Source organism: Pelodiscus sinensis, chromosome 6 (assembly GCF_049634645.1).
Source record: "Pelodiscus sinensis isolate JC-2024 chromosome 6, ASM4963464v1, whole genome shotgun sequence".
Classification (NCBI taxonomy): domain Eukaryota; kingdom Metazoa; phylum Chordata; order Testudines; family Trionychidae; genus Pelodiscus; species Pelodiscus sinensis.
The window spans coordinates 70,398,445-70,410,698 of record NC_134716.1 but is presented as its reverse complement, the minus strand read 5'-3'; the positions used below and the strand labels follow the sequence as shown (position 1 = coordinate 70,410,698).

At 42.9% G+C, this 12,254-nt stretch overlaps 1 protein-coding gene across 3 annotated transcripts in view; it reads left to right on the top strand.

Annotated features, from left to right (window-relative positions):
* The window catches only part of ERAP2 (endoplasmic reticulum aminopeptidase 2), a 43,278-nt gene that overhangs the window by 16,824 nt on the left and 14,200 nt on the right, over positions 1-12,254 (top strand). For all 3 annotated transcript variants that reach the window (XM_075932099.1, XM_075932098.1, XM_014571310.3), the window contains 4 exons: positions 771-839; positions 2,014-2,189; positions 7,884-7,963; positions 9,577-9,760. In XM_075932099.1, the coding sequence (XP_075788214.1) occupies positions 771-839; positions 2,014-2,189; positions 7,884-7,963; positions 9,577-9,760 (509 nt within the window). The remainder of the gene's footprint in view (positions 1-770; positions 840-2,013; positions 2,190-7,883; positions 7,964-9,576; positions 9,761-12,254) is intronic.

The following is a 12,254-nucleotide window of genomic DNA, read 5'->3' as shown; positions in this document are numbered from 1 at the left end:
CCTAGTCTCTCTTCTCCCTCCCCCGGTCACCCTCCCAGCCCTCTTGGGGCCTGTTCTCTCCCTTCACCCCAAGGCATTGTGGCCAAGGGCCAGAGGGAGGGAAAGGGTTTGGGGCAAGGGAGCTACTCACCAGTATGCTGGCAGGCAAGTGGTAGAGCACCAGCCCTGTTGGCCACTCCCTTGGTGGTGCCCCCAATGGACACTCTGCATGTTAGCTCTCCCCTGCAGGTTCACTATCCACAGTGGCCACTTTCCTTATTGCATCCCTCCAGAAGCAGCCTCTCCCTTTGCATGTTATAGAAAACTGTCCCTTTGCCAGGGCTTCCATTTGTCCTGGCATACCCAAACTCTGACCTTGCTTTAAGTTAAGAGAAGAAGAAGTTGCATACCAAATTTGGTGTCCCTGGTTCTTACTGTTTAGGAGGAGTTCTTAAACAAATGGACTTGCAGACAGACACCTAGACAGATACACTCTTTCTTTTTTAATTTATATATAAACAATAAACATGTGCAGCAGTTGCAAATATATAGATATGTTGTTTGTCACTGGTAAACTTATCCTTGTACAAACATACCTACTCAATATGCTCAAATGAGACAGTAAGAAACATTGGTGAGGATCTGTCATTAGTAGCCTTTTGTTTAGTGAATGGCATTTGTAACTTCAAATGTATTAAGTTATTTGATTGGTCTCTTTGATTTTTTTTAAATGAACTCTTCTGAAACCATGTTAAATATGTTAGGATTCACCTTTCTTTTATGTTTTACAGACATGTTCTGAAAGTGATTTCTCTTCTGGCAACTTTTGCTATACAGCTTCTAGGCCCCTTGGCAACACAGTAAGTAAATTATTGGAAGGTAAAGCATCAGACAGACAAGATGGCCGACTGCTGATTGTAGGGCTTAGAAAACAAAACTTGCATCTCCATTCTTCAGACTGGTAACTGCTCAGCTTGTCCTTGACTTGATGCACTCAGACTCTGAGAAAGTAGTTCTAGATATGTTGCATTTACTAAATGTGTATCCTGGATCTAAACTGTAGTGCAGTGGAGCTTGTCACTTGCTTTATTCACTAGAGATATGTTTGCCATGAGGAAGAGTGAATTAAAAAAACAAAAAAGAGACAAAATTTAGAAGAAAGGAATGGCTTTGAATGTCACTTGCTAGACAACAGATTATTGGTCAATTGGTCTTTTTCTGAATGCTGTTATTGCATGCTCCATTTTTATTCTGGAATATTCCAGAAATACACAGGTGTCTGAGCACAGATTGGCCACAATGCATACAAGAATTTGATCCAAATTGAGGTTTATGACCTTACACAGCACCTTTGAAATTAAGCTATTCATTACTTGCAGTTAGGTATATTGTGACAGAAAGCATATGGTACATCCAGGAATGGAACACAGTTCTAGTGTCTCCCAGTTCTACATTTAACCCTGGTCTACAATATGAGGTTAAGTCAAAGTAAGCTGTGTTAGGTCGATTTTATAATAAATGTGTCTACACCACTAAGTCCCTTCTACTGACCTACAGGTTTTTTTAAATCAACAGATATACTCCCCCTTGACAAGAGGCTTGGCACTAAATTTAACCTTTCGGAGTCAAATTTGGAGTAGTGTAGACAAGCACTAGGCATGAGATTAGAAAAACATATATATCCAGATTTATCCAAAAAATACACCCTCTGTCTGGGGAGCAGAGAAGATGGACTGGGAAATCTGTGCTTCCCAAAGATCTTCTTACAATTCATATGCACATACCTGTACTGGCTTTCTGGCAATAAAGTTTTCTGCTATTATTTGTTAAATGGATGTCGTGTACCAGGACCGCTGTGGTTTCTTGAGTCTCCTGGAAACTTACTGATCATTCAGTCCTGGCTAGCTCCCAGAGTCAGAAGGCAAACCAGTCTATCAGATTGTCAGCGCTGGTTATCTGGCTTGCAAGCTCAAATGTGCATAGATTTATTTGGGGGGATGCTTTAGAGTGTGTCATTGTCTGTGGTCATTTCAGTTCGGCCATATGGGAAAACTTATGGAGATCAAAGAGATGATGAACACTTGGACGCTTCAGAAAGGGATCCCACTGGTTCTTGTTAAATGTGAAGGGAAGACCCTAAGATTGCGACAGGAGCGCTTCCTTAAGGGTGTTTTTGAAGAAGACCCTGAATGGGCTAATTTGCAGTCAAGGTATCCACACTTACCTTACTTTGGTAATACTACTTATGTGGTGTTTGTTCTGTTGCTGCAGTTTCCAGTACAGGCAGAGGGATATGATACTCTGATAGCTTGATTTTTCATTATTGCTTTCTAATAAACTTAGGTCAGCTGAGGCAGGCGGTACGTTTATCAATAGATGACATGAAGTATATGTATGAGGCATAGAACATGATGCCTGGTGAACCATCTGTTCATTGTAAGTGTTACTGCTGACTTGGCAAGGATGGACAACAGATGTCCACTTTCTTGGTAACTAGCGTGGAGCTAATCAGCAGCTGTCTGTAAGGGCAGAGGTAAAATATTACAGGAATCTATACTATTATAAAAGGAGAGGTGTCTGTCAAACTATCTGTCACAGAGAACCTTCGAGAAAACGTGGAAGACTTGAGAAGTTAGGATAGAGTAGGATAAGGTGGGCTGGGCTTGTAGCTTCCATTTCCTCCTACTTCCCATCCCCACACCAAAGTGTGGCATGTGAGGCTTGAAAGCAGCATAATGGGGCATGCAGGAGATGCAAGTGGCTTTCAGTGAGTTCGTGGGTGAGCAGTATGATGGCAGAGCAGGGGAGAGAAGAATAGGATGAAAACTACAGGAAGAGAAAATACTGATAACAGTAAGCTTCTGATAATACGGCACCTTCAGGACCCACGGGGTGCCAGATTATCATTTATGCCGAAGTACCGGAAGGAGGGCTATGAGGGGTCTGGGGTGGGGGGGTTTGGCGGAGAACTATTTAGCATGGGAGAGGGTGGTGCTGTGGGACCAACCCGGCAGCACTCCAGCTGCTCTGCCCCAGGGCTTCCCCAAGTCCACCGCTGCTGAAACTGACCAGCGTCAGACTTGGGGAAGCCGGGGGCAGAGCAGCTCCAATTATCCGGCTGGCTGGAGCACTTCCGGGTTTCAGTTAGTACTGGACTATCAGGAGTGCCGGACCACTGGATGCTGGACAATTAGAGTTTTACTGTAGATTGAGGACTGGGAGAAAGAGGGAACAAAGAGAGGCGAGAAGAACAGCATATAATACAAGGCCAAAGAACCCAATAAGAGGCACTCGCATAGACCCCAGGACAGGCAGGAGCACATCAGGTCTACCATCACAATGGGATGGGTAATTCTAGTATATATAAAGGGAAATTCTGCAGAGGACTTAACCAAAGGAACAGGATGGCACTGAAAAGTAAAATGTGTTCTCGGTTGGTAGGGTAGTGAAGTAGGATGAGGATATTCTTCCATAAGACAGGATCATGCACTTAATAGCCAATGGGGGAAATAAGTGGTCCTCTAGAATTTTAAAATATGCAGATTTCCTTTATATAAGTGTGTAGAATGCAATTTCAAACCTAGATAGGGAAGTAGTCTTTCATTGAGAGTACACGGTACCTCTGTTTGTGCTGGCATGTACTTGCTCGTAATTATACCAAGATTACCATTTTCAGCACCAGAGGCATAGCAAGGGTTTTATGCGCCCGGGGGCGAAGGCAAAATTGGCGCCCCCTCCTGCCAAATGGTGGGGCCTCAAACCTGGCGCATAGCTGAGCTCAAGGAGTTGGGGGAGCTTGTACCAAGTCTTACCCGACCCCCTCCAGCTTGGGGCTGGGTCCTGTATGCACTAATCCTGTGGCAGAGGTGGAGGGATTCGGGCTGGGGGCAGAAAGGTGGGGAGGAGGTAGCTCCAGCCAGAGGTGGCAGGCAGAGGAGGAGCAGGTGAGCAGAGGAATAACAGGGGGAGTGTAGGGGGACTATACTGGCACCTCACTAGTGTGGCACCCAGGGGCCACTTCCTCTCCCTCCTCCCCACGCCCTCCTCACTACACCACTGTAAATAATCCACCTCTTAGGATATTTATTGTTTAACGAATTACTTATTTTACTAACTACAGACATATAAATTATATAGTTTTGTGGTTTACAGTCTGTTAAATATTTTTTTCTCTTTAATTTGTTCATATCCTGTTCTCATTAGGTTCATGTCTTTTACATATTTAAGAATTTGACTTTTTTATGTAAGTTTTATAAAACATGAGACGTTAATATTATACAACCTAAATATGAATTTCATCACTATATTTCATTCAAGCATTTAAAACCACTGTTATAGCAAATGAGTAACACATTGCTTTAATGAATAAAAGTAAAAAAGATTTTGAGCATATCACATTTATTGTAATAGAGAGGTAGCGTGTTAGTTGAATCTTGGTAAAACAAAGAAAAAAAGTTATGTAGCACTTTAAAGACTAGCAAGATACCTAATACATTTATTATAAGCAATCTGTAATGTTTCCTAACTGCTCATTTACTTACCTAGTTAACCTAATTGTTCTTGACATTATCGCACAGCAAAAAACTCCACGAGAATTATCAATGTAAGAGATTAACTTACCTGTTAAAGTAACACTCCGAAAAACTTTTAAATAAAACTAACACACAACACACACCCTCGCTTTCTTGGAGGCACTTGAAGCAATAAGTAGCCCAAGGCTGAGGATACCGTGGCTTTCTGTCTGCCATAAGGACTTTTTCCTTCAGGCTGCCATGAGATTCTATCCTTAGTAAAGGAGAGAGGTCTCTCTGAGCCGCTCTTCCAAATTTCACACAAGCCATTCAGCTGAAGCCATAGATATCAAGATTCAAGGCCAACTTTGCCTTGAGCAGACTGCCTCTCCAGGTGTTTACAATCACAACATCCGAACATGTATAAGACTTTTAGTTGAGAAAGCCACGTTAATCCCAAGTCTCTGCTATGACTGGGAGATGGAAAATCGGCAACAAAACGTGGGGTGATCTATCACTTCAGTAATGCCAACTCCTTTAGAATTGAGGCTCTGATTATCCAGCACCAGCTGAGGTAGAGCGGGCACTGTTTGCATGTCTGATACATTTTTACCAAAATTCCTGCCTGCCCAACTCACCAAAGGAGAAAGGAAACAGGGAGGCAAAAAGGAATGGAATAGTACAGAATGCTTTTTATAAGCTGCAGAGGGGTAGCTGAGTTAGTCTGTAATGGGAAAAACTTAAAAAACAACAAAACAGTCTAGTAGTACTTTAAAGACTAACAAAACATCCAGAAGTAGATCCAGAAGTAGGCAAAAGGGCCTCCATGAGTCAGATCCAGTCTGCGGAGGCCCTAATGCTCCCCCACCCCCAGGCCAATTAGGGCTTGGGTTGGGAGAGCACGTGAAGCTGTCTCTGCTCTGCCTCCACCCAGCGAGCAGCACACGGCACTTCCAAGCACCACGTGCTCCTCACAAGTCAGGAGGAGGCTTCCCGCGCTTCCCCCGCCCTCAAGCCTTGATTGGCCTGGGGGTGGGCGAGCACACGAAGACTCCTCCTGCCCTACCAGAGACATAGGTGCCTAGTGGGAAGGAGGAGGCAAAGGGGCTCCCCCCACCCCAGACCAATCATGGTCTGGGTAGCCCCACCCCTTCCTGTTTAGTCCCCGCCCCTTCCGTGGTGACCCAGAGCTACTTCAAAAATTTTCGAAGTGACCCCCGGGCAAAAATTATTTCCCACCCTTTATGTAGATGGTATCATCAGCTTTCGTGGGTAGAAGTGGGTTGTGCCCACAAAAGCTCATGATACCATCTGCATCAGGCATGTCAAACAGGCTTCTGGTGGGCTGCATGTGGCCCAATCAAAATTTTTGTGGCCTGCCACAACATTTTATAAAAGAATAAAGTGTGGCCCACTGGCCACTTGGAGCACATGGCCGAGTGCAGATCACGGCTGGCTGGGCTGCTCTGCATAGGCATTAAGTGCCTGCTCACAGCTTGCTGCTGTGCTCACACCTCCCCAGCACCTGAGGAAGAAATGTGTGGCGGCAGCGACACTGGCTCTGGGACCCAGGTATTAGGTATGGGGGGGAGGGGCTGGGAGTGCCTGGGTCTGGGGAAGGAGGAGGTGTTGGGTTAGAGGGGGGTTCTTTGGGGGAACAGAGGGGAATTGGGTTAGAACAGGGATATGGGAGTGCCTGGCTCTGGGGCAGTGGAGGGGGATATTTTGTTAATGTTTTGGTTTTTATTTATTTATTTCCAAATAAAATCACAAAATGTATATTAATTTATATTAAATATATGTCAATTTTTTGCAATTGCACAAATAATTATATGTTTATGCAAAATCTCAAACTTACAAAGTATCTGAAATTTTTACAGAAGCCTGTTTCATTTGATTGACCATGGTCTATACTTGTTTTTATTTCAACAAAACAAGTTATGTATCATATACAAAATTTAAAAGTACCTTAAATTTATATTTAAATTAAAAATTATTTTGAGTAAATACCAATTTTAGACATCAAATTATTGTACTATATTAAAACAAGACCTGAAAAATATTATAAAATATACCTAAAACATAATCTATACTATTAGATTATAAAATATATTAATTATATTATAATTATAAAAATATTATAAAATATACCTAAAACATAATCTATAATAATAAATAATTACAACTTTCCAATGGAAGTACATTTTCTTTGATGTCCCTGAAAGCTATCAGTTTTCATTTGTGGCCCTCAGTGGGTTTCAAGTTTGACATGCCTGATCTATATGTTTGTTAGTCTTTAAAATGTAACCAGATTATTATTTTTTAAGTTTTTCCTTTTGTTATAAAGTATATTTTATTTTAAAAAATTATAAGTAACCATAATGCACCCATCTCTCCCCCCAGAGCCAGCCCCTCACCAGCATCCCCCCATCCCAATGCACTCACACCTCCCACAGAGCCAGCTCCCTCAGTTCCTCCATCTGAATGAACTTACCCCTCTCCTGAATGAGCCCCCCCCCCCAGTGCCTCTAATTCCCCCCCCCCCCCCCCCCCCCCCCCGAGCCAGGCACGGGAGGAATGGAACATCCAGGTAAGGGATTCTAACCTTTAGAGTGGCCACTGCTGCCACCCGGCCCTGCTGCCTCGGCTCGCAGCGTGTAGAGAGCCGGGAGCACTTAGCCAACTCCCAGTCTCTGTTCAAAAGCATCATGTGGGCCAGAGCAGCATGCGCTTCGCTCCCAGACCAGCCCGACGCCCCCGGGGCGTGGTGCCTAGGGACAAATGCCCTCCCCTACACCCCCTTCACTATGCCTCTGTTTAGCACTTAGGGTACGTCTAGACTACATGCCTCTGGTGACAGAGGCATGTAGATTAGGCTACCGGACATAGTAAAATGAAGCGGTGATTTAAATAATCGCCGCTTCATTTAAATTTACATGGCTGCCGCGCTGAGCCGACAAACAGCTGATCAGCTGTTTGTCGGCTCAGCGCGATAGTCTGGACGCTCCCTTGCCGACATCAAAGGTATTTGTCGACCACCCAGGTAAACCTCATCCCAGGAGGCATACCTGGGTGGTCGACAAATACTTTTGATGTCGGCAGGGGAGCGTCCAGACTATCGCGCTGAGCCGACAAAAAGCTGATTAGCTGTTTGTCGGCTCAGCGCGGCAGCCATGTAAATTTAAATGAAGCGGCGATTATTTAAATCACCGCTTCATTTTACTATGTCGGGTAGCCTAATCTACATGCCTCTGTCGCCAGAGGCATGTAGTCTAGACGTACCCTTAGTCTCACTCTCTATTGCTCTCTAGTTTATGGTCAGACAAATAAAACAAATCAGTCTTCTTACATGGAAGTAAATGCCTCTATTGTATCTTTTTCTTTATCTCACAGGTATTTTTGGCATATCCCACTCACGTACATCACCAGCAGCTCTGACACTGTTCACAGACACATATTAAAAACGAAGACAGGTAATGAAGTCTGATCGCTGGTTTTGTAATTAGTGAGTTGATTGCCTTAACAATGGGTTGACCTTTTCTAATCAATTAAAAGAAATAAATTTCCTTACCACATTTTTTTGCATACTTGTTGGGACCCCTTTTTGTTCTTTTCTTTATATTACTTCCCTTTCTTGCTTTTCCATGCCCTAAGATAGTGGGCAGATCTGTATGTTACTCTACAGATTAATGTATGAAGTGGAGAGGTGAGAGGTGCTGCTAACATTATTGATAAAACATACAAATGACTTTAGGAACTGAATTTAATTCCTAGAATTTCTTCTAAATAATACATGTAAATACTAACTTTTTATTATCACTGCCAACATTGGGAAATGATTCCTGGCAGGGACAGATAAAATTTAAAAAAAAAGATTGAGAGAGCATTGAGTGCTTGGGAAGGGTTCTGTACCAGCAATGGAAACTCTTCCATGCTGCCTCTGGCCAACTAGTGTGCAAGGAACTCAGACTTGGATGGATTGCATTACCTTGTTTGTCCCAAGCCTGCTCTCTTTGCTGAGAAATGGATAGAGAACACCAGCCAATTTCACAAAAGGCATCAAGCAGCTACAAAATGGCAACAGCTATTGGTCTAGCAGCCTAAACAGGATTCGATCCAGCAATGTAAAGAGAAGAAAAAGGACTTGTCTCCCATCACCAATCCCATAAATGACACTGGTTTCTCAACCTGTTGAAATATTTTCGATATAAACTATTTGTCCATGTGGCACACTGAAAGGATATATATTTTAATGTGCACTAAAAGGTGCACTAAAAGTTCCTAATGTAGTACTGTTTGAAAATGGACTACATTGATGTGCGCTAGGGAATTTTTAATGCAAGCCAACAGAGTCCACCTGGGTCAGCTGATGCACTTCAGGCCAGCATATACAAGAGTTTACATTCCTCTAGTGTGGACTAGGGAAGTTTGTGTGTAGTTGGTTACATGATTAACTGATAAGCATGCGTTTATTGGTTAATCCTACCAACTACATACCGCCCCCTCCCTTGCTGCCTCTCTATCACTTGTCGTCCCCATCCCCCACCCACCCCCTGCTGCCTCTCGCAGAGGCAGCAGTAAGGGGGTGGCAGGCAGCAGCTGGCTTTCAAGCTGGCTCCCCATGTGTATCAGCTCCCATGGAGCCATTTGGCCCCTGTGCTGCTGCCTCTTTATCAGAGGCAGTGTGAGGGGGAGGGGCAGGTAAGAGCCAGTGCTCAAGGGAAGTACTCTCAGATCAGTTCTCTCAGACCAGTTCTCTCTCCAACTGGCTTCTGCCTGTCCCTTTCTCCCATGTGTAAACGGGTAACCACTAATTTTTTCAGTGGTTACACGTTTATACAAATAAAGGCTAGTTAACAGCCATCATGTGGACTAATGCACTGTGTAGACAGTGCCCCAAAATAAAAGCTATGAGGATTTCTGGTTAACAAATACCTGAAAAAGGATTTAGAAAGTTATCTTCTCAGTATATTGCACAGTTCCCCAGGTGAAACCACTGACAGGTGTAATGCTTGCTTGTTCCTTCATTTTAATTTTTGATATGCAGTTAAAAAATAAATTTCCATGTGAAATCTCTCCCATTCAGACACTCTAGAACTGGAAGGAGAGGTCACCTGGATTAAATTCAATGTGGACATGAATGGCTATTACATTGTGCACTATGAAGGGAATGGCTGGAACAACATCATTAAACTGTTAAATCAGAACCACACCCTTTTCAGCCACAAAGACCGAGCGAACTTGATCCACAATGCATTTCAGCTGGTCAGGTAATAAGAGTTTCCTATTTGAAGCTGACAAAAAGAATCTCAATTTTTAACAGGAAAGAATCAAAAGTCTGTGTGTCAAAATGAAAGAATAAACTGCACCCACGCTGGTGTATGCATTGAAGCTAAATCTACACTTATCATATTAAAGCACTGTCATAGCAGTGCTTTAAAGTGAAAATATGGCCAAAGAACTAAGGCTGGGAGAGGATTCCACATACACCACCCAAACAAGGGAAATAGTTAATAGCACTGGGAGCCATTTACAGTGGTATTTCACAGTGCTGTAACTTGCTGTGTTCATTGGGATATTTTTTTCACACCCCTGAGCAAGAAAGTTGCTGCACAGTAAAATAGCAGTGTAGACATGGCCTTACTGCCATTTTGTAGGCAAATTGGATGAATGCATATTCAGACAGGAACAAAGGTATCTAATTAACACAATTTGCACAAGTACAAACATGCACTTGGCAGTAGGGTCAGTTTTTCATGTGCCTGAGAGACCCTCCTTTTGAAAACTGGACAGAGTCAGAACCAGGTCTATTCAAACTTAACTTTTAGTACCACTTTGTGTGAAGTGAGTCCAGAAATCAAAGACACAGAATTCATTTTCTGAACATCGCGCTGACTCTCTTCTCCAGGCTGAAAGGAGCAGCGAAGTATTTAGTTACAGTTAACAGCAAGAGAAACTGTGCAAAAGCTAAAAGAATAAACATTTCCCAGATTTCCTAGGGCATGCATAACACTAAACCTGGTGCTTCTTGACCAAAATAGACTCCCTCATAGGTGTGCAGAGTACAGAGAGACTGAGGGAAAACAGTTTGGCTTTCCCTTCATTACCTTTCTTTTAATTTCACTGAAGGTAATTATCAGCATGTGGTGATGTTATGGGCTCATTGCTCTTTCCCATAAAGACAGGACACCACTTTCTTTTAATCTTCTTAGAAGATTTTTCTTGGGAAAAATAAAATAACCCATCCCTACAGGAAACAATATTTTGAACCACAGGTTTCTGTGCCTAAAAACTAATTTGAGAGAGGCTAGCAGTCAGTTTCATGTACTATTTTAATGGCACATGCTTGCTTGAATAATTTCCTAGGGAGACAGCAATAAGACACTAGTGAGGCTACAACTGGAGTATTGTGTACAATACCAGCCCTCTCTCCCCCATTATAGAAAGGATGTGGACGCATTAGAGACAGTCCCATGAGGGGCAACAAAAATTATTAGGAGGCTGGAGTGCGTAATTTATGAAGAGAGGCTGAAAGATTTGGGCTTATTTAGTGTACAGAAGAGTGGGGGGGGGGAGTTTTTAACTACCTGAAGGGGTTCCAAAGAGGATTGAAAGAGGTTGTTCTCAGTAGTGAAAGATGACAGAACAGGGAGCAATGGTCTCAAGCTGCAGTGGGGGAGGTCTAGATTGGGTATTAGGAAAAACTCTTTTACTAGAAGGGTGGTGAAGCACTGGAATGATTTACCTAGGGAGATATTGGAATCTGCATTCCTAGAGGTCTTTAAGTCCTGGCTTGACAAAGCCCTGGCTAGGATGATTTAGTTGGGATTGGTCCTGCTTTGGGCAGGGGGTTGGACCTGATGACCTCCTGAGGTCTCTTCCAGCTCTATCATTCTATGAAGGCATTTTGAGAGAGCTAGGTAAGGCACCCTTCAGTCCCCACGTTTGCACACAGAACTCACAGATTATTGTGGCATTTTATTGAGGAGGTATCTGAGCCTTTAGCTATCATCTTTGAAAAATCATGGAGGTCAGGAAAGATTCCAGAAAACTGGAAAAGGGCAAATATAGTGCCCATGTATAGAAAGGGAAATAAGAACAATCCGGGAAACTACAGACCAGTCAGTTTAACTTCTCAGCCAGGAAAGATAATTGAGCAGTTAAGGAATTCATCTGCAAACATCTGGAAGAAAATAAAGTGATAGCAACAGTCAGCACTAAGAACAAATCATATCAAAGCAATCTGATAGCTTTCTTTGATAGGATAACAAGCCTTGTGGATAAGAGAAAAGTTGTGAACATGGTATACCTAGACTTTAGTAAGGCATTTGATATGGTCTCGCATGACCTTCATATCAATAATCTAGGCAAATACAACTTAGATGGTGCTACTATAAGGTGGATGCATAACTGGCTGCCTACTATAAGGTGGATGCATAACTGGCTGGATAACCATTTTCAGAGAGTAGTTATGAATGGTTCATAGTCATGCTGGAAGGGCTTAACAAGTGGGATTCTGCAGCAGTCTCTTTTGGGACTGGTTCTATTCAATATCTTCATCAACTATTTAGATGATAGCATAGAGAGTACACTTATTAAGTTTGCAGATGATACCAAGCTGGAAGGGGTTGCAAGTGCTTTGAAGGATAGGGTCATAATTCAAAATGATCTGGACAAACTGGAGAAATGTTCTGAGTAAATAGGATGAAATTTAATGACAAATATAAAGTACTCAATCATTTCGCACATACAGAATAGGAAGCA